Below are 18,494 nucleotides of genomic sequence, written 5' to 3'. Positions count from 1 at the left end.
TGTGTTCGCGTACGCGACGGCTGGTCTGACTCCCGTATTGAGCGCGAAGGATGCGGCCTAGCGCGCGCTGACGACCTGGGCCGCGTCAGGGCACGCGCTATGACGAGTCCGTATGCGTCCCATCACCATTTCTGGGTGTCACACGCTACACAAAGCGCGCACGTCCAGAACCTGCAGAGAGCCCGTCGTGCGGCCCTGTTAGGCTACTGCCGTCTGCCGGAATCTCTTGTTTGCACTGTTAGAAGTCTCGCGTGATGAAACTCAACTGTCTATATCCTCTTCCGGGCTTAGTCCCTGTACTCATCGGGTCTCCGTGTAGGCATGCTGTGCAGACCAGACTCGAGTCGTCTACATATGCCACGCCTGTCGCTCTGCTGTTCTATTCTCTGTTTGCTCTGACTGTCTCTCCCTGCTGCCCGACCTGCTGCCTGAAGCTAATTGCGTTCTCCTAATCGCCATGTTGAGCTTTGTCTACGCTGTGCTGCTAGCAGCCAGCAGCGTGGCTGCCGCGACAACAACCACCACGACGTCTGCGGCCACCACTGCGAGCACTGCGTACTCCTCCGTGTTTGCCGTGCCGTCAATTTTCACTCCCTATGTCTCGACGAACCCCAAGCTTGAGACGTCCCCAGAAACTGGCGCGTCCTACACGGTTAAGACCATCAAGGGCTATGGCGAGATGGAGTACTACGCGTCAACCTGGAAGATCTACCGCGACGGCGGCGGCTCTTGCTCGTTCAGCAATCGCACCATGTGGCTGTTCAATGACGCGAATGCGTACACCATCAGTGGCGATGTGTTTGCCGGTGCGGCGTCCAATAGCATGAGTATCGCCACGTCGTTCGATCATCCAGGTTCGCTCAAGGATCTTACTATCAGTAGTGCGGTCGGATACTTCCCTGCCACACCGTGGTGGGGTACTGAAGAATCGCAGTACGCGACATCCCCAAGCCATCGGTACGCTCTATGGACATATACGAACTGCGTTCAACTATCTTCGACCTCTGCGGCACACTTCTTCCTCGTCAACAAGTTCTCCAGCGCGACGTCTTCGAAACAGTACGGTAATACCATGGTCCTCTACAGCATGAACGAGAGCACCGGCAAGATCACAGTCACGCGCCCGATGCAGTACGCATTCCAGAACACGTCCTACCCCTACGGTTCCTTTGCGAATGTTGTCGTCAACGGGTACGCGTACCTCTTTGGTCTCGACAGACTCTACAGTACCAACCTCGATGTGCACCTCGCACAGGTGTCCACGACCTCGATTTCGGACCTAGCAAAATATCGATACTGGAACGCTGAGACTCAGGCCTACGAGACCACGTTGCCTGTTCCGACCGCACGTCGGAAGGCGGCCGCTGTCATCCAGAGCAGCATCGCGTTCTCCACCGGGACTGTGTTCTTTTCGGAATATCACAACGCGTTCGTGCTCATCTACTTCAGCAGCTACGAAGACAGCACGTTCCGGTTGATCCGGTCGCCGTCGCCACTCGGTCCATGGAACACTACTAGTATCACGCTCTACAAGACAAAGGTCGGTACGGCCTACAGCTACGGCGGCCTCGCGCATCCACAATTCTACCAGAGCGTGGCAGGTATCGCAGGCAAGGAGGTCATGTTGCATTACTCGTACCAAACGTCGAGCGGAACCTATCCTAAGGCAGTGACAATCACGTTCGCGTGATCTCTTCTCATGTATTACGTCATTTGTTACTTTTTATAGTGTGTTAGAATACCCGACTGAGAGACTCGGGACGACATTTATTTGGTCATGAGAGAGGCGTCCTCTCGTGACATCATGAGGTACATCTTGGATCCGTGTAACTATAATATATAATAGGAAATAATGTGAACTAGTTCGTTATGCTTGTATACCTCCGCCCGTAAGCCAAATCCAGAGCGCCGACAGCAAAAATACCAAAAGAATGCTCAAAGTTACATAACCCCAAATGAAACCATTGTGACATACATAGACGCGGAGATGAGACTGATGACGCCGATACGTGCGGGTGTGAACACGGGCATGGATGATGAAGCGTCCGACGGCGACGACGACGACGCGTGTGATGAGGCGGATGTTTGTTGTGATGGTGCCGATGCTGATGATGTAGTCTGTGGGACGTGGTCGGTGAGATGGCCGTGGAAGGAGCGGTGTGCGCGTGCGTAAGACTGTCTTGGCGGCGTTCTGGTGTGCGGTTTCTCGCTCACGTTTGGGCTCGGTCGTGATGTTTGCGAGGGCTGTGAGCCGCCAGCTTTTGTTGCAGATTCCGCCTGCTGCTGAGTGTGCTGTTGCTGTGTAGTAGCTTCTTCTGGAGACTCAAACAGGCCGTCCGCAGGCCGCTGCAGACCTACACGCCCACCCTTTTGGCGCTTCGCCCTGAACAGCTCGTACGCCGCCTGCTGCCTCCGATGCGCCTCGTAATCAAAATGCGGCACATCATCGTTCATCCCCGTCGCATACCCACCGCCAAGCCCCGAGTTCTTCAGGTTAAAAGGGTGCGATGAGCGCGGTATCTTGTTGCCCTGCGCATCGTAGTAGAACTCGTTCGGACTTGACTGCTGTCCTGACGCTGCATTCGTTGACGACGCCGATGCCGACGCCGACGGGCGTGCGCGTGTGCGATTGAGGCCAGAGTAATGCGTCTGCCGCCGCTCGTACGACGTCCTGTAATACGCATTCTCGGCTTCGTGCTGGTCAGCGGCCGCCTCGGCGCGCAACTTTAGATCATACTCGCGTCGCTTGTCGGCGTTACCGAGCACCGAGTATGCCAGTGACACGGCATCGAACCGCTTTCGTGCGCGCGCGCGCTCCGGTGCAGTGTTTGTTAACACGCGGTCGGGGTGGTATTGCTTCGAAAGTGCGTAGAACTGTTTCTTGATCTCGGTCGCAGAGGCACTAGGGAGGATGTTGAGCGCTTCGTAGTGCGTCATGAGGACGCGGCCGGCGAGGGGCATTGTGGCGACGACGGGGTATAATTGGCGCGCGGAGCGTACGAACAAGGGGGGGGATCCGGTGGCATGCGCGAAGAAGATGCGCCCGTGAGCAGGCTCTCGGTCCGGCCAGAACAGGCAGGCCCGCGACTCGTCGACTTTGTCAGCCCCCGCAAACGAAATCCCAACGCCGGCGTCGTAGCCATCGCGAGCAGATTTCACCGACCACTTACTCTACAGCCATTTTTACTTACGACGTGCACTTGTTGCTACCCAATATCTCAAGTGCACGCGCACACGAACAGAAGTTACTTGCTCGACGCAGAAGAGTGAAAAATGACCGCCGATGCGGAATTGCCGGCTAGCCTGGCAAAGGTGAACAGTGCGTCGTTCTTTTGCTTCCTCTCTCTATTACTCAAAACACACTAACAGCAATTTTTAGTCACTGATGACGTTCCAGAAAACCTTGCTGCATCAATAGTGAAGACGTCTCCCGCCGACGGCGCCGATGCCTCTGACGACGACGAAGAGGAAGAAGACGGCGTCACCGCCACCGCCACTTCAGTGCCGAAGAAGAAGAAAAAGAAACCCAAGAAGAAGAAATCCGCGGCAGCTAAGGCTGCTGCTGCCGCTGCCGGAGCTGGTGCGAACGGCGGGCTTGTGCAGACAGATCCGCCGACCATCGGCATCTCCAAGTTCTACCCCAACGGGATCTACCCTGCAGGTCAGACGATGGAGTACCTGGACCAGAACAACTACCGAACGACCAACGAAGAGAAGCGGTATATGGAGCGTATGTCAGACGACGCGTACAATGACCTGCGCAAGGCCGCCGAGGTGCATCGGCGAGCGCGCAAGTATGCACAGGAGCACGTCAAGCCCGGCATGGGCATGATCGAGATCGCGGACTTAATCGAGAACGCGGTCCGTAACATGGTTGAGGAGGACGGGATCAACGCGGGTATCGGTTTTCCCACCGGGCTCAGCCTGAACCACGTCGCGGCGCACTACACGCCAAACGCCGGCGACAAGACCGTGCTGCAGTACGACGACGTGATGAAGGTCGATATCGGTGTACAAGTCAACGGACGGATCGTGGATTCCGCACTGACTATGGCGTTTGACCCAAAGTACGACACATTGCTGACAGCCGTCAAAGAAGCCACCGAGACCGGCGTGCGCACCGCGGGCATCGACGTCCGGCTCGGCGACATCGGCGCCGCGATCCAGGAAGTCATGGAGAGCTACGAAATCGAACTAGACGGTAAGATGCACCCCATCAAGTCGATCCGCAACCTCAACGGCCACAACATCAACCAGTACGAGATCCACGGCGGCAAGTCTGTGCCGATCGTGCGTGGCGGCGATCAGACCAAGATGGAGGAAGGTGAGACCTTTGCAATCGAGACCTTCGGCAGCACTGGAAAAGGCTACGTGCGTGCCGAGGGCGAGTGCTCGCACTACGCTAAACGCGTCGACGCTGGCCACGTTCCACTGCGCCTCAACAAGGCAAAGAGCTTGCTGCACGCTATCGACAAGAACTTTGGCACCCTTCCGTTCTGTCGGCGGTATCTCGACCGGGTTGGCGAAGATAAGTACGTCTTTGCGCTCAATAACCTGGTGCAGTCAGGCATCGTGCAGGATTATCCGCCGCTGGTGGACTCCAAAGGCTGCAAGACCGCGCAGTTTGAACACACCATTATCCTACGGCCGACGGTCAAGGAGGTCGTTTCTCGGGGCGACGACTTTTAAACTTAATTGAGAGATGTCGGGCATTTGTACAGATTCATGTGACTGTAAAATATTCTTTTATCATAACGAAACTTTTGGTGGCATAAGAACAGTTCCAACACCAAAATCAAAACACCGTAAATTTATACATGTGAAGCTGGAGGTTCAGACCGTCTTAGCCGGGGGGGAGCTGGGACACGTCGACAGCCTCCTCGGCAGTCTTCTCAGTATCGTTAACGGTCTCGAGCGGTGTCCGCGTAAGCGCCATCATACCGCTGCGCGCCAGCTCGAGGATGCCGAATGGTTGCAGGAGCTGGATGAAGGAGGAGATGCGCTCGGGCTTGGCGGAGAGCTCAACAACACAGTTATTCATCGAGATATCCAAGACCTTGCCACCGAACTGGTGGGCCAAGTTCGTGATAGCGTCGAGGTGTTGGTGCTTATGCCTTAGCGCTTCACTGGGCGCGAGGCGCGCCGGGTGGTAGGACGGGTATGTGTCGCCTTCCTCGACGACGCCGACGCTCTCCTCGCCAGTGGCGTCCGCGATACCGTGCTCGTGGTGGGCGAGAAGATCCTCGAAGTACTCCGGGCCGAGAAGGGAGACCTTGGCGAGGAGCAGCTCACGTTGCACGATGGGAGTGTAGGTGTAGTCCAGCACTGCCCAGACGGGAACGAGGTCCTCGAGCTGGCGGCGCGCCTGCTCGATGATGCTGGCCTGGCCCTGCAGCACAATAGTCATGCGGGATAGGTCCTTGACCTCGGTGTTGCAGACGACGAGCGAGTCGATGTTGAACCCACGCGCGGCGAGGGTGCCGGCGACGCGGGAGAGCACGCCCGGCTCGTTCTGCACGAGGCAGTTCAGTACGTGCGACTTGGTCGGCTGCGTGTTAGTCGGCGGCATCTCGTAGATGATCGAAGACACCGCGGTCGAGGCCGACCAGCTCGGCGTCTCGATCTTGGGCGACTGCGGGAAACGTGCGCGCTTGTGAAGTGCCTTGTAGGCGAGTGCCGAGGTCGAGGAGGAGCTAACGGAGTCGGCGAGCGGGGCGGACGCGTGCAGCGCACGACGGGACGCGGTCGCGGCCGCACGGCGAATGGTAGAGGCGGCTGCGAAGTGAGCGGAGGACATCGCGGATGCTGCTGGGGAAGAGAAAGAAGTTGGTGCAGTTCCGGCGAAGACGAAGTTTTCTATGGCAGCGGCCAGAATTAGTCAGTCTTCGACCGCGACTTCGGTGACTTCTACCAGCGACAGCACTGTAACACAGCAACCAGCAGCAGCAATACACAGCCTAGATCAAAACTATACCCACTTTGAATGTACACTGAGCAAGGCTGTCTTCGTGAAGCTGTGGCTTTCACGGCGGAACAGATTTGGCTACAATCCACGTGATTGCCGGTATGAGTATCATCGATTATCACGTGACCTATGCTGAGGCGTCTCCACCGCCTTCGCTGGCACTTCCCCACGCCAATCAGTCCCACGACCCTAGACAAGGCCCCCTCGCTCCTCGCAGGCACGCTCGTCTCGCGAATAGATAGCATCTTCTATATTTCTGTTTCATTCCGCATATTCCGTCGTGGCTTGCTCCCTACGCCACCCGCTGTCCCCAGACCGATCTGACACCGCACACGTCCTCGCAGTCGCAGTCGACGGAGCATCTGTCAGCACCGTCCTTTACACAGACGCCGCCGCCCCAGCCGCCGACGACGATACGATTGCCGACGGTGCGCCGGAAGAAGTGACCGACGGTGTTGCTGCCGCACACAGGCGCAAGCGCCAGAGACTCGAGGAGGAGGAGGACTACGATCACGACACATCATCAATGCCGATGCGACTCGACCTGACTCCGCGGAATGGGGATGCCAGCAGCAGCAGCGTGGACGATGAGGCTAGCAGCAAGAGCAACGGTATGCATAACGGGGGCGTCTTGAACGATCTCGCGACCGATTCTGACTACTGCGGATCGAGTCGGCTGGAAACCACGCGACTGATTATCCAAGCGCTGCATGAACTTGGTTACACACATGCCGCGAGTGCGCTCGAGGCGGAGTCGAATTGCTCTATCGAGAGCAACGAGGTCGTTGAGCTTCGGGCCGCGGTGCTGTCGGGACGGTGGACTGAGTCGGAGAGGCTGCTCGGCGCGGTAGAGCTGAAACCGGATACCAACATGATCACCTTGAAGTTCTTGATCCGCCAGCAAAAGTATCTCGAACTGTTGGAACACCGTCAATTGAATGAGGCACTGGATGTGCTCAGGAATGAGCTCTCGGTGCTTGAGCGCGATCCATGGCGATTACACGCGTTGTCGCGCTTGATAATGTGCACCTCTGCCGAGGATTTGCGCTCGCAGAGCTTCTGGTCGGGAGTTGACGGCGACTCCCGCGAGCTGTTGCTCCGCGATCTGCAGCGATCGATATCACCGGCAATCATGATCCCTGAGCACCGGCTTGCGTCGCTGTTGACCCAAGCCAAGACATATCAAAAGTTGTCCTGCACATACCACAACTACGACGGCGATGTTTCGCTCTACTCCGACCATGTATGCGACTCCTCCGAGCTGCCGCGCATCACATCCCGCGTGCTAACCGGTCATTCTGGTGAAGTGTGGTTCGTCGCGTTTTCGCACGACGGCATGAAACTCGCGGCCGCAGTAAGTGACGGCTCTGTTGTCATCTGGGACATGCGCACGTTCACTCCCTTGCGAATAAATCACAGCACTAAGCTCGGCGTGGGGGCGGTTGCGTGGTCGCCGAATGACGACAAGATGGTAACCTGCGGCATGGACGGGTTTTTAAAGTTGTGGGATTTGAAGGACAACACGTGTCTGTGGGCGATCGAATTTAACGACAAGAATTCCTCGTCCGCGGTGACCTCCTGTGCGTGGCTGCCGTCGGGTGAGCAGTTTTTCGTCGGGAGCTTGAACCTAGATCGGTCCATGGCGCTGCTATCTTTGTCCGGGCAGGAACTACACAAGTGGGAAGGTTTCCGTGCGTACGACCTCGCGCTGACGCCCAACGGGAAGAAGCTCGTTGTGATCACAAACGAAAACAGACTTTGTATATATTGCACCACGGATTATTCACTGATCGCCGAGATCTCGCTCGACGTTAAGATGTCCTGCGTTACGATCTCGCAGGATTCGCAGTACGCGCTCGTGCACAACATGAACCACGAGGTGCACTTGTGGGATATCGACAAAGTGAAGCTCGTACGCAAAGCTGTCGGGCAACAACAAGATTCTAACATCATCCGCTCCTGCTTCGGCGGCGTCGCTGATGACTTTCTACTGTCGGGCAGCGAGGATTCTAATATCTACGTGTGGAAGAAAGACGACGCGCGCTTGATTGAGATTTTGAAGGGACATACGAAGGCGGTGAGCACGGTGGCCTGGAATCCCAAGGACCGGCATATGTTTGCATCGGGGAGCGACGACCATACGGTGCGGATATGGACCAATCGGGCGTAGATGTATGTGTGTGATGGGCATCGGGATGGGTTTAACAGCAGAATTCGGTGTTAGTTTTGTTTTTGCGGCGTATTATAATACAGGAAATTGAGCCTTCGACTTGCAGAACATAATAGTGCAAAGGCACAGTCGCGCCGTCATCCGCGGATGGGAGTCATAACGCTTCTGATTATATACGGAACCGCTGGTTGACGCGTCGTATTTGGTCCTAGGTCCTAACTGAACATTGAAATCCAGAATGATTTGAGCGTGTGCGATGCGTGTAGAGTTTGAATAGGTGGGAAGTTCTTGCGCGTGAAACGCGGCCAACGATAGTGAGCTCAAGAAGGAAGTATTACACCGCTCATCTGTGGCACTTGCGATTCATCCTAGAAGGTGCCACACCTCGCAAGTCGTACAATCTGGCTGGCGCTGCTGCAGAGATGACGCTGCTGTAGGGATGCGAATTGGCGATGATAAGTGGTAGTTTGGCAGCGAGCGAAGTCAGCACACAGGGGTTCGTGTAATCTAGCGCAATGACCCGCACGCTCGGGATATTCCAGTTCGCGCCCAGAACACCGTCGACTCTCGCCAATTCGCGCTCCTCCGACCCAGTAAACCCCACGGCGTGTCTGCGTGACGGTGAGGCGCACGAAAATGTCCTCCTATACTGGCAGCGGCAGCGGCGGGTTCGACGCGACGGCGGCGGACGAGGACCGTATGCACTCGTCGCGTGCAAGCTTACACGACAGCGACTCCGTCGCAAAGCACCGGCAGCACCGCAACTCCAGTATCGCAGCAAGCCACCGCACATCATACTCTGCTGAGGGACATCGATCGCTGCGGCGGGCGCCCTCGCGGAATAGCAGCCACAGCGCAGCGTACAGCACGCGCAGCATGAGCAGTACTGCGACCAACAATCACGGCAGTGCGGGTGGGAGTAGCAAACTGAATTTGTCGGTACTGTGTCCGACGTGTGGCACGTCGATAGCACTGGATTTGCCATTTCTTATGCTCCAGGAGGGGCATGGAGGTGGTAGCGCTGGCGGCGATATTGCCGAGTCGGATGAAGATACGACGTCAACGAGCGAAGATGACGAAAACAACGACGCCGACAATGACACATCGTCCTCCGACGGCGATGACCAACGTACGCAACGGTCGTCTCACTCCTCTTTCCGCGACGAGCTCGACACCACGGGCGTGTACATCTCACACCGGCATGCGCGTCGGCGAAAGCGGCAAGCCGCAGTGCAACGTCAACACATTCTCGACCTCGAACGACAAGTCGCAACCCTCACCGCGCGCACGACCACGCTGAATGACCAGCTCGATCGCATGAAGAGGAAATCCAGCATGTACATGCCGGGCCTACTTGCGGGCACGACGACGGCAACATCCGGCGCAACGGCGGTGCCGGCGCCGCCCCAGATTTCGCAGACCATGGTGACCACCATGCCAGTGATGTCGTCACCGTCGCGGTCGGCATCTATTTCGAGCATTTCATCTATGACAAGCGGTACGCCGCATGGAAAATTGGCAGCCGAGGCGCGGCTTGCACGGTCGTCAAGCGTCGTGTCGTTGAGGCAGCAGCAGGCGCAGCAGTTATCACAGCAACAGCAACAGCAACAACAGCTGGAGTTGCAGCAAGCTCAGCAGCAACAAGATCTACAGGCACAACAGCAGGGAATCATTGGACGGACTATATCATTTGCTCGCTCAATGTCGTATATCCCGTTCTCAGGTGCACTCATGGCTAGCTCATTTCTACCTACACCATACAGCAGCATTCCGTCAACACTCACAGGATTACCCGTCAACGGCTCTCCGGCTAAAGTCACTGGTCCTAACGTTCTTTCCACATCCTCATCGTCATCGGCATCTTCCGCTTCGTTCCTATCATCTCAGTCCGCCGCCGCTACTACAACAAACACATCCTATTCCGCACCATCCTCGCCAATATCCACTCCTGACGCGCCACTCGTAATCGTACCGCAACATCCTATTCAGCAACAGCAACAGATCATTACAAACCTACAGCGATCTATGCAGAAGGAAGTACAACTACGAGAGGACGCGGAACGGAAGTTCTCACAGATATCGCACGAAATCGAGGAGTTGTCGCAGTCCTTGTTCGAGGAGGCGAACGAGATGGTTGCCGCTGAACGGAGGGAACGCGTCAGGGCGGAGGAACTTATTAAGGATGCGCAGGCGCGAGAAGAGAAGCTACGGGAAAAGGTCGGAACTCTTGCGGACGCGATGAGCAGGATCGGATCTATGATTTCGATTCCGGTTGATGCTGACCTTGCTGCTTCTGCTGATTCCACTACTGCTAGCACAGACAATACAGACGAGCCAGCAACGACAGGGACCTTGGACGGCGCCTCAATTGAGCAGCTACTTGCGGACATGGTGAAGCTCACAGAACGGTCCGAAGTCCAACAGACCGCTGCATAATGACATATTTTAGTGAAGGGAAGGCGAACTGTACTACTAACGGGATCCGGCTAAGGTTATTAGGTGTATTGTTGTGTTACCCTACTACCGCCTTTTTGGATATGCATGATTCAACGTGGCTTTAGATGATTTTGTTTATGTTTTTTTATGGATTTTTAATTTCCAGCTGAAGCAGCTTGTCGGGATTGTTACATTGCGAGACAGACAATAGGGCATAGTTATGTGGAGTCACCTTTTTTTGTTTAGAATATTTCTAATTTGTTGTAACTTATAATACACTCTGTCTCCGGTTACCGTGAGTTCAGACGTCTACGTTGTCGTGCTTTAGTGTATCGTGCTATCAGGCTTTGCTGCTTGTGAACTTTGTGATCTTCTCCCTTGTAAGTCTATCCCACCTCCGCTTGGCGGGATTGGCGGCCTGCATATCCTCAAGTGCGCGGATCTTGGAGTCGATGCGCGCGCCATAGTCGGCGAGGAGTTCGCTCATTTCCTTGCACACACTAGAGGAGTCGGAGGCAAGGCCGATTAGGAGGTTATTGGTCGTGTTGGAGATGAGCTGCAAGATGTCCGTCGCGATTATGATTGTGGACTCCAGATTCTCAGCGAGTTGGTCTGTGGCCTTCTCGGATTGCACGCGATCGGCGAGACTAGATATCGTGTTAGATCGGATCGAAGTTAAGTGAGAGGAGGTGAATACACGTACTGGTCTAGAGCTACCTCAACATATGACGTCCCCAAAACGTCAATCAGCACAGACATCAGTTCCTTGGCATACTGTGGTCTATACCAAGTCAGCGCCTTACGCGACCTACTCAAGCTGTACGCAACTTACATCTCGATCTTGGAGCTAAGCTGCCCGACGCGGACCAGCGACTCGGACAAGAACCCGACGAACTGGCGGGCATCGTCGAGACTTAGATCCCTGTCGCCATCGTTCCCCAGCGAAGCGATGTCGCTCACGATGGTGCCCTGGCTTGGCGAGGACGGGCGGTAGTCGCCTGGTTGTGGTGGTAGCGGCTGTTGCGGCGGTTGGTAGTGGTGTTGCGAGACCACGCTGGCGGCTGCGGCAGGGTTTGAGTACATCAGGTTTATGACGTTGCGGCGGGTCCACAGGTGGTAGCGGTCCGTCGGTGCGCTCCTCGCGCGGCGGGTTGTCGTGAGCGAGAAGCGGGGAATGTACTGTACTCTAGCGCGGTGAAGTCGTAGCGAGGTTTGTGAACGTCATTGACGATGTCCTGGCGCACTCCCAACGACCTGTCCCGCCCTCCGCTTTGCACGCTATTATCGACGCTACGCGCTTGATCTGACACACACTGCCTCGTTGATTGCGTGCAATGGACGTACAAATGCAGGATGCCGCGCAGCGCGGCTTTGAGATCGAGAACAACGTCGCCACAATCGACGCACGCGACGCTATATACCAGTTCGACGAGGAGGAGAAGCGACGGGTTCTGACCGAGAAGCCATGGACCAAGGAGTGAGTTCCATTGTGTATGGTATATTCAAATACAGTGGAGAATTTCTGACGATATCGCTGCGAATAGTCCGAACTACTTCAAAAACGCACGGATATCCGCCATCGCGCTGCTCAAAATGACTATCCACGCGCGCTCCGGTGGCTCGATCGAGGTGATGGGCATCATGACAGGCAAAGTCGTAGGCGATTCCATCGTTGTCATGGATGCGTTTCCGCTTGCAGTCGAAGGCACCGAGACCCGTGTCAACCCGCAGACCGAGTCGTACGAGTACATGGTGTCCTACCTCACAACGCTCAAGAGCGTCGGTAGGAAGGAGGACATGGTGGGTTGGTATCACAGCCACCCCGGCTACGGGTGCTGGCTCTCCGGTATCGATGTCGGCACGCAGTCTCAAAATCAAAAGTATCAGGACCCGTTCCTAGCTGTCGTAATCGATCCCAACCGCACCATCTCCACCGGCAAGGTCGATATCGGCGCATTCAGAACATACCCGGAGAACTACACCCCGCCCGGCGCACAAGAGTCGGAATACCAGGCCGTGCCTATGGAGAAAATGGAGGATTTCGGCGTGCACGCAAGCCAATACTATGCGCTGACCGTCAGCCACTTTAAGACGTCCCTGGACACTCGTCTGCTCGAGTTGCTGTGGAACAAGTACTGGGTCTCGACACTGTCCAAATCCTCGGTACTCACGGACCGCGAATTTGCATCGTTAAAGATGCTGCATCTTAGCAAGCGCATCCCGAAAGCCGAGACTGCACTCTCATCCTCGTCTGCCGGCTCCCCGTCCTCCGGCCAAGGCGCTGCATTAGTACCGCCCGGTGGTCCATCTGGCGGTTCTGGCTCGTCGCGACGTGACCGCGAAAGCGAGTCGGAGCTTGACAAGGTCGTGCTGGATACCACGAAATTTGCATCTGAAGGGATCCACGGCTTGATTGCGCACGCCGTCAAGGAACGCGTGTTTGGTAATCTGAAGCCGATCAGCTCGTGAGCGCGTTTGGGTTTGAGTTGCTTGCTACAGGTGTTAATTGCATAATCAATAAGTTATTCACAGCAATTAAAAACAGTCAATGCCCCATGAAATGAAACCCAGGTGTGTGTCATACATTTATGCACTCAAGTCTTCTTCGTACCCCACCTATCCCGCGCCGACCCAGATCCAAACCTGTCTAGGAGTTTGTGATTCTTCGGCGTCTTCCGCTGAAAATGATAGTTATTAAACCGTACCAGCATCACCGCCGCGAGCTCCTTCAAGTTTCGCTTTTCGGTGTCGATGTACTGCCGGTTCTCGATGTACGGCACGAATACGTCCTGCATGTTTTGGTCGAGTAGCATTGCGAGGCCGTTGCTTGTCTCTAAGCCACCTTCGGTAAGAATACCTTTGAGATCCTCAACAAACGCGCCGATGCGACTGTGGGCAATCTGTAGAGTGCGTAGGTATGCCAGGGTTGATAGGCCTTTGGCGTGAGAAAGAATGAGTTCGATGCGTTGTTGTATCGTCTGCGCAAACAGCCGCTGCAAAAACACACGCAGCACACTGTCTGGATGCGGGAACGCGCGCTTGATGATGATGAGCTCCTTGCGAACCGTGCTTCGAATTTCATCGAGAAGTTCGTCGGTTGCGGGATCGAATGGTGGATTCGTACAGTTCGGATCGCACAGGTTTTGCCACAAGCCATTGTTATCGACAACAGCTTCGTGTAGTAGCTTGTCCTTCATGATAAAGAAATCATGCTGGTTCACGAATATCTGCACAACGCTCGAACCGCCGTTGAATTCCGTCAATATCTCGGCAATCGCCTTCATATAGTTCATATCCTGCGCGCGATAGGCACGATCGAACGTCTTCAACATCTCACGCTCTAACATCTCTGCATACTTTTCAATATTCTGCCGCGCGATCTGGGCTTTCGGGATATTGTTAATCTTCCGCGATATCCGCAGAAGCTGGCGAATAGTCACCGCGCACTGCTTCTGGTCCTCAAGACTACCTGTTCGCATTTTTTCAACCTCGCTCGTATCGTTTTCAAGATAGGCCATATAGGTCTTGATGATGAAGCTCGAGGAAGCGGCACGGTTGCGTTGCCGCGAGACCAAGTCGACGGCTTCGCCGAGGGTGGTCGTGGTTGAAGCGACGTCTGAAACGAGTAGATCGAGATCTGAAAACTGGTTCACAAGAGTCTTATACATTGTCAGCATTTCACTTCGCACAATAATCTGAGACCGAACGTACATGGCATTGTGACTCTGTTGCCGCGACGGTCCTATAATGTGCCGCTTCCGCGTGTCGCGTCTCGGCTTGAATCTTCTTCCCCCGAACACTCAATTCGTGATCTATCCGATCCAGTTCATTTAATGACTCTTCAAATGTTCTTATGTATGGCTTCGGATTTAGAGCTGTTCCACGGTTAGTCGGGGTTCCCAACGGTGTCTAAGGACTAGTCGCTGGGGAACATACTTGGACCATGAGTGTTGCTCTCCTGGATTGCGTGATCGTGAACTAACTTCCCAATGAAGTCTTGAACTGTAATTTGTTTCTATCAGTCATAGGTTAGCATATTAGTTGCATTGTAATTGTCGATGAAGCGGTACGCACGAGAAAAGTGTCGACGCTGAGCAATTGGCGGGTATCTTGATCCGGTGTGTACAAAGCTGCCATCTTTCCAGCTGCGTGTTGGCCGTCACCTCAGCCGCCACAAGGAAGTAGCGATGGAATGAAATTCGATGTATTAGTGCTGGGTGTGACGATCAGTCGCTGTCAAACGTGGGAGTTGCTGATAAGGCCAAAATGTCAAGATGTTGTTGGGCTTCGACATCGTCGCGGTTCTTCCAGCGGCTGTGCGAAGGTTCGCTTCGTGTTCCTGCCATTGCATTCACCAGGTCAAGAGATGTAGACCATACTGCAAAGAGAACCTGGATTTTGTGTTGCAATGACCGAACTATAGAGCGTTTTACACCTCAGACTGCGTAGGTCCACTCGTCAAGGTCGCCAATGGCAACTTCGACTCCACTGATATTTACACTCCTCGGCAACTCGAAGTCCTCTTTGCCATCAATACTCGCAATTGAAGATTTCATAGCTTATAGATATCATAGTTTTATCGTATCTCTTAACATTAGAAACTTTTTGGGTATATATACAAAGCGACTAGTATGGCATGTACCTATGGAGCTTGATCTGAGCTCAGCTTCTGCTTGTCCGATTCACCTTCGAGCTCAATCGTCTTCGCTTCCTTCACGGCCGGGTCTTCCACTTCTGGTGAAGGTGGTGGAACGTACACAGCATCAGCACCGTTCTTCATGTAAAACACTGCCTTCTTGCCCCACATCTCCAGCGGTTGATCCTGGATTTCCGCCGCCGTGATCACGTTCTTGCCAAGCTCCCACTCGCCCTGGCGCACGCGCTGCAGCTTGACAACGTATGCGGCTGTGCCCATAGCAAGCGCAATGTCGTGGATCAACGAGCGCACGTAAGTGCCGGAGGATGCCGTGATACGAAATTTCGCGATCGGATGTGGTCCTGTCGGCGGTTCCAGCTGCACTGCAGGGACCACGGTTTGGGGTGTGTAGCCACTTCTCTGCTTGTACTTCCGCTTGTGTCCGGTCTTGTCCAGCGGCAGCTCCCGTTCGCCACCGTCTTCACCTTCTCTCGCAGGTTCAACCGCAAGTAGCAGTTCTTCCGGTATTGGATCTCTCGTTAGGTTCTCAAGCTCGAGAGCCGCGTACTCGCTGCCACCGCTCTTGACCAACTCCTGAAGTCCCGCAGTTCTGAATACACGTTCTTGTAACTTCTCCCGGTCTGTCGCCGACGCAGTCAACAGCTCGTAACTGTGCTCTTGCTCGACCTTGCCAATTATGCTGAACTCGGACACTGTAACCGTCCGTGGCTGCACACCCCGCGGAAGATCTTTCAGTCTTCGTGCGTAGTCGTAGAGAGCCTGGCCACCGATTTTGATGGCAGAGTATCTGTACAGAAGTTAGTGACAAGCGAACAAGACACATGGATATGTAATACATACATTGGCGGAATTTGTTGAATAGTTCCGCGAAACTGCTGAAGTACGTTCTCAATTCGCTCCTCTGTGATTCCGTCGGCGGGGGCGTAGTTGAGTATCAGCCCTTCAGCATCATAGGTTGTAGTAGCAGCGCCAAAATGCGCAATTGCTTCGTAGGTCTGCAGTCATGATCAGCTCGTATGCTTACATGAGATGCCCAGTAAAACCCACCTTCGTGCAATCTAAATACTGGCTCAATCCCTTCGTCGCTTCGTTAATCGCAAGGATAAGTACACCTTCAGCCGAAGGATCCAGCGTGCCTCCATGTCCCGCCTTCACAGGCGACAACCGTTTCCGCTTTCTCTCACGTCGTTCAGTGCTACTCGGCACATGAAACTCTGGGTCTTTCTCCAGCTTCCGCTGTATTCTGATCATGTACTGCGAAGACGTCACGCCTGGAGGCTTTTCCACCGCGAACGAGCCGGACGCAGACATTGATTCAGGTCTTGAAAGGCGCTTGACGCGTTCTGGAGGCGGTGTGTACTCAGGAGGCTTTGAAAATTGCCTGACCTTTCTGGGCTTGCCGTCGTCGACAGGTGTCGGACAGTGTTGGTTTTTCTCAGGTCTGTAGCTATTGAGAAATTTGGCAAAGACTGGGGAAGTGCAGCGGAACGCAGAGCTATTGCAGCTAGAGGTGCTGTAGTCGCGCGAGTAGAAGCGACCTTGAGCTGGGAGACGGCAACGCAGATGCCCGACTACTCCACTTGAGGCAGTACCATTCATGAAAAACGTAAGAGGAAACTGCAGAGCATAGCACACAAGCAACAAAAGGGCTTGTAAGTAATGCAAGAAGTTCTCGGTTGGAGGTAACGGGGGTGGATAGAATTTTGGAGCAGTTCGCCAATATAGTTTTGAACTCCGTCGTGTGACGCGCTAGCCCGACCACGGGTTCAGTTACCAGACTACGAACAGTTTAAAAGAGAATGCTGCATTATCTTATACAAATGCTATGGACATATCATAATATCATAAACCCAACCAGAACTCCAGCAAAAATGAATCAAAGCAACTGAGCGTGAAGACATACAAATCACTTTTCCGTGGCGACAACAACTTTTGAGACCTCCGCCTCCTCGTCCTGCATGATAACCCGGTTCGCCTTCACTTGCTGAATGTAACAAGGCCAACTCGTCACATCGTCAGGAACCAATCTGATCATTGCAATGTTGCTGTAATGCACTAGGTCCGAGACTTGCACTGCGTCGCCGCTGTGAATCATATCGTCATGCACGTACACCGCAGTGAAGACCCGCGACTTTAACTGTACCTGACAGTCAAAGTAACACGCAACCAATCGAAGATCTTGCAACAATGGTGGAAGGGTGATCACGGACGGCGGACGACCAGCGTCTGCAAGCATTAATTTGTTGAAGAGGGTCTCGGTGCAAAATTGAAGGCCGGTGAGCGAAACCTGGCGCGCTGACTGCATCCAGCGCAGGAGCGTGTCCAGGAATTGAGTGGAAACCTTGGGAATAATTCGCGACTCGCCAGTAACCTCTTCCGGAGAAGCGCCTTTGAGTTCGTATCCAAAATTAAATCGAATTACGTTTCTGAAAAGCCTTGAAGCGATCGCGTCCATACCAGGCATGTAGCAAAACGACCCGTCTGCGGAGGTAGAAATCGGCTCCTCCGCTGAGTATACGCAGTGCAGCTCCTCAAGCGCCGCAAATGAGTTCCTCTTCGGATCGAGATGCGGATTAGGAGCGCCAAGGTACTGCTCAGCAGTCAACAGTAACTCCCTGAATTGGCGTACATTTAACCGCAGCACGACGAGCTTCTCCATAAAGCCGGCGTAGTCCGACAATGATCGAGCAATGGAACCAGTCCGCTTGAACGCCATCATGTCGCGTGCCCATAGTCTCGACAAGCTGAACCCAAGGTGACTATCCTCTAGGGGGGCTGCATGTGCTTCGGCAAGAGTGAGAGTGCCGTCGGTGCCGCTGCCACTCGATTTGCGCTCGGCACTGCTGATCGGGAGCAATGCCTTTTGGCTGTGTCTGTCGACAAATGTGAATTGCCGAGCCGAAGCCGCAGCGACAGTGATTATCGAGACATGACGCTGCGGCGTCCTCACAAAGTCCAGCTCAGGCCTGCTCTCATATGCGCTACGATTGAGGAAAATGACTTTGTTCGCGATGTCGTTCCATAAGCAAGAGACCTCAAGCAGGGTAAAAATGGAGGGGTAGGACACGTGAGAGAAGATCTGGAACAGGAGCTCGGCGGGAAGGTTGCTAATGGGCGAGAAGTGGGACTGCGGCGGGATGGTGCTTCCAGCGCAAGCCATCGTGAGAACGCGATCGGAGAAGGTAAACAGTGCGGAGAGAGACGGGGGCCACCCCGTCTTTATACGCCGACGGCGGGCTGGCGACCGACCGCGAAGCACCGCGCGG

General features: G+C 54.6%; 11 protein-coding genes across 11 annotated transcripts; 5 read left to right on the top strand and 6 right to left on the bottom strand.

Annotated features, from left to right (window-relative positions):
- The first annotated feature begins 356 nt into the window (after positions 1-356).
- V1518DRAFT_317162 (uncharacterized protein) lies at positions 357-1,839 on the top strand. The gene has a single exon (XM_066901135.1). The coding sequence runs from the start codon at positions 458-460 to the stop codon at positions 1,688-1,690; it is 1,233 nt and encodes a 410-aa protein (XP_066758827.1). The 5' UTR covers positions 357-457; the 3' UTR covers positions 1,691-1,839.
- On the bottom strand, positions 1,732-3,089 carry V1518DRAFT_418939 (uncharacterized protein). Its single transcript, XM_066904658.1, has one exon. The coding sequence runs from the start codon at positions 2,959-2,961 to the stop codon at positions 1,942-1,944; it is 1,020 nt and encodes a 339-aa protein (XP_066758826.1). The 5' UTR covers positions 2,962-3,089; the 3' UTR covers positions 1,732-1,941.
- On the top strand, positions 3,048-4,788 carry V1518DRAFT_418938 (peptidase M24, structural domain-containing protein). The gene is made up of 2 exons (XM_066904657.1): positions 3,048-3,319; positions 3,380-4,788. The coding sequence occupies exons 1-2, from the start codon at positions 3,274-3,276 to the stop codon at positions 4,687-4,689; spliced, it is 1,356 nt and encodes a 451-aa protein (XP_066758825.1). The 5' UTR covers positions 3,048-3,273; the 3' UTR covers positions 4,690-4,788.
- Positions 4,723-6,029, bottom strand: V1518DRAFT_418937 (small subunit of acetolactate synthase-domain-containing protein). The gene has a single exon (XM_066904656.1). It carries the CDS (start codon positions 5,795-5,797, stop codon positions 4,844-4,846), a length of 954 nt encoding a protein of 317 aa, XP_066758824.1. The 5' UTR covers positions 5,798-6,029; the 3' UTR covers positions 4,723-4,843.
- A 16-nt stretch (positions 6,030-6,045) lies between these two features.
- Positions 6,046-8,243, top strand: V1518DRAFT_418935 (WD40-repeat-containing domain protein). Its single transcript, XM_066904655.1, has one exon. It carries the CDS (start codon positions 6,492-6,494, stop codon positions 8,133-8,135), a length of 1,644 nt encoding a protein of 547 aa, XP_066758823.1. The 5' UTR covers positions 6,046-6,491; the 3' UTR covers positions 8,136-8,243.
- Positions 8,244-8,686: 443 nt separating this feature from the next.
- V1518DRAFT_418933 (uncharacterized protein) lies at positions 8,687-10,883 on the top strand. Its single transcript, XM_066904654.1, has one exon. The coding sequence runs from the start codon at positions 8,772-8,774 to the stop codon at positions 10,569-10,571; it is 1,800 nt and encodes a 599-aa protein (XP_066758822.1). The 5' UTR covers positions 8,687-8,771; the 3' UTR covers positions 10,572-10,883.
- Positions 10,805-11,835, bottom strand: V1518DRAFT_418931 (exocyst complex component Sec10-domain-containing protein). Its single transcript, XM_066904653.1, has 3 exons — positions 11,404-11,835; positions 11,275-11,352; positions 10,805-11,218 (listed from the first exon to the last, which is right to left on the bottom strand). Exons 1-3 carry the CDS (start codon positions 11,652-11,654, stop codon positions 10,912-10,914), a joined length of 636 nt encoding a protein of 211 aa, XP_066758821.1. The 5' UTR covers positions 11,655-11,835; the 3' UTR covers positions 10,805-10,911.
- V1518DRAFT_418930 (JAB1/Mov34/MPN/PAD-1 ubiquitin protease-domain-containing protein) lies at positions 11,712-13,144 on the top strand. The gene is made up of 2 exons (XM_066904652.1): positions 11,712-12,048; positions 12,116-13,144. The coding sequence occupies exons 1-2, from the start codon at positions 11,906-11,908 to the stop codon at positions 13,038-13,040; spliced, it is 1,068 nt and encodes a 355-aa protein (XP_066758820.1). The 5' UTR covers positions 11,712-11,905; the 3' UTR covers positions 13,041-13,144.
- V1518DRAFT_418928 (exocyst complex component Sec10-domain-containing protein) lies at positions 13,057-15,023 on the bottom strand. Its single transcript, XM_066904651.1, has 4 exons — positions 14,646-15,023; positions 14,508-14,586; positions 14,283-14,446; positions 13,057-14,230 (listed from the first exon to the last, which is right to left on the bottom strand). Exons 1-4 carry the CDS (start codon positions 14,706-14,708, stop codon positions 13,166-13,168), a joined length of 1,371 nt encoding a protein of 456 aa, XP_066758819.1. The 5' UTR covers positions 14,709-15,023; the 3' UTR covers positions 13,057-13,165.
- A 119-nt stretch (positions 15,024-15,142) lies between these two features.
- On the bottom strand, positions 15,143-16,918 carry V1518DRAFT_418927 (pseudouridine synthase). Its single transcript, XM_066904650.1, has 3 exons — positions 16,276-16,918; positions 16,069-16,223; positions 15,143-16,015 (listed from the first exon to the last, which is right to left on the bottom strand). The coding sequence occupies exons 1-3, from the start codon at positions 16,825-16,827 to the stop codon at positions 15,214-15,216; spliced, it is 1,509 nt and encodes a 502-aa protein (XP_066758818.1). The 5' UTR covers positions 16,828-16,918; the 3' UTR covers positions 15,143-15,213.
- A 105-nt stretch (positions 16,919-17,023) lies between these two features.
- V1518DRAFT_418925 (uncharacterized protein) lies at positions 17,024-18,474 on the bottom strand. The gene has a single exon (XM_066904649.1). The coding sequence runs from the start codon at positions 18,386-18,388 to the stop codon at positions 17,135-17,137; it is 1,254 nt and encodes a 417-aa protein (XP_066758817.1). The 5' UTR covers positions 18,389-18,474; the 3' UTR covers positions 17,024-17,134.
- Positions 18,475-18,494: the final 20 nt, after the last annotated feature.

This window comes from Limtongia smithiae, assembly GCF_038497785.1.
Source record: "Limtongia smithiae strain NRRL Y-17922 unplaced genomic scaffold V1518scaffold_8, whole genome shotgun sequence".
Classification (NCBI taxonomy): Eukaryota; Fungi; Ascomycota; class Lipomycetes; order Lipomycetales; family Lipomycetaceae; genus Limtongia; species Limtongia smithiae.
Note: the sequence above shows the minus strand (reverse complement) of the source record. Positions and strands in the feature narration are given on the sequence as shown.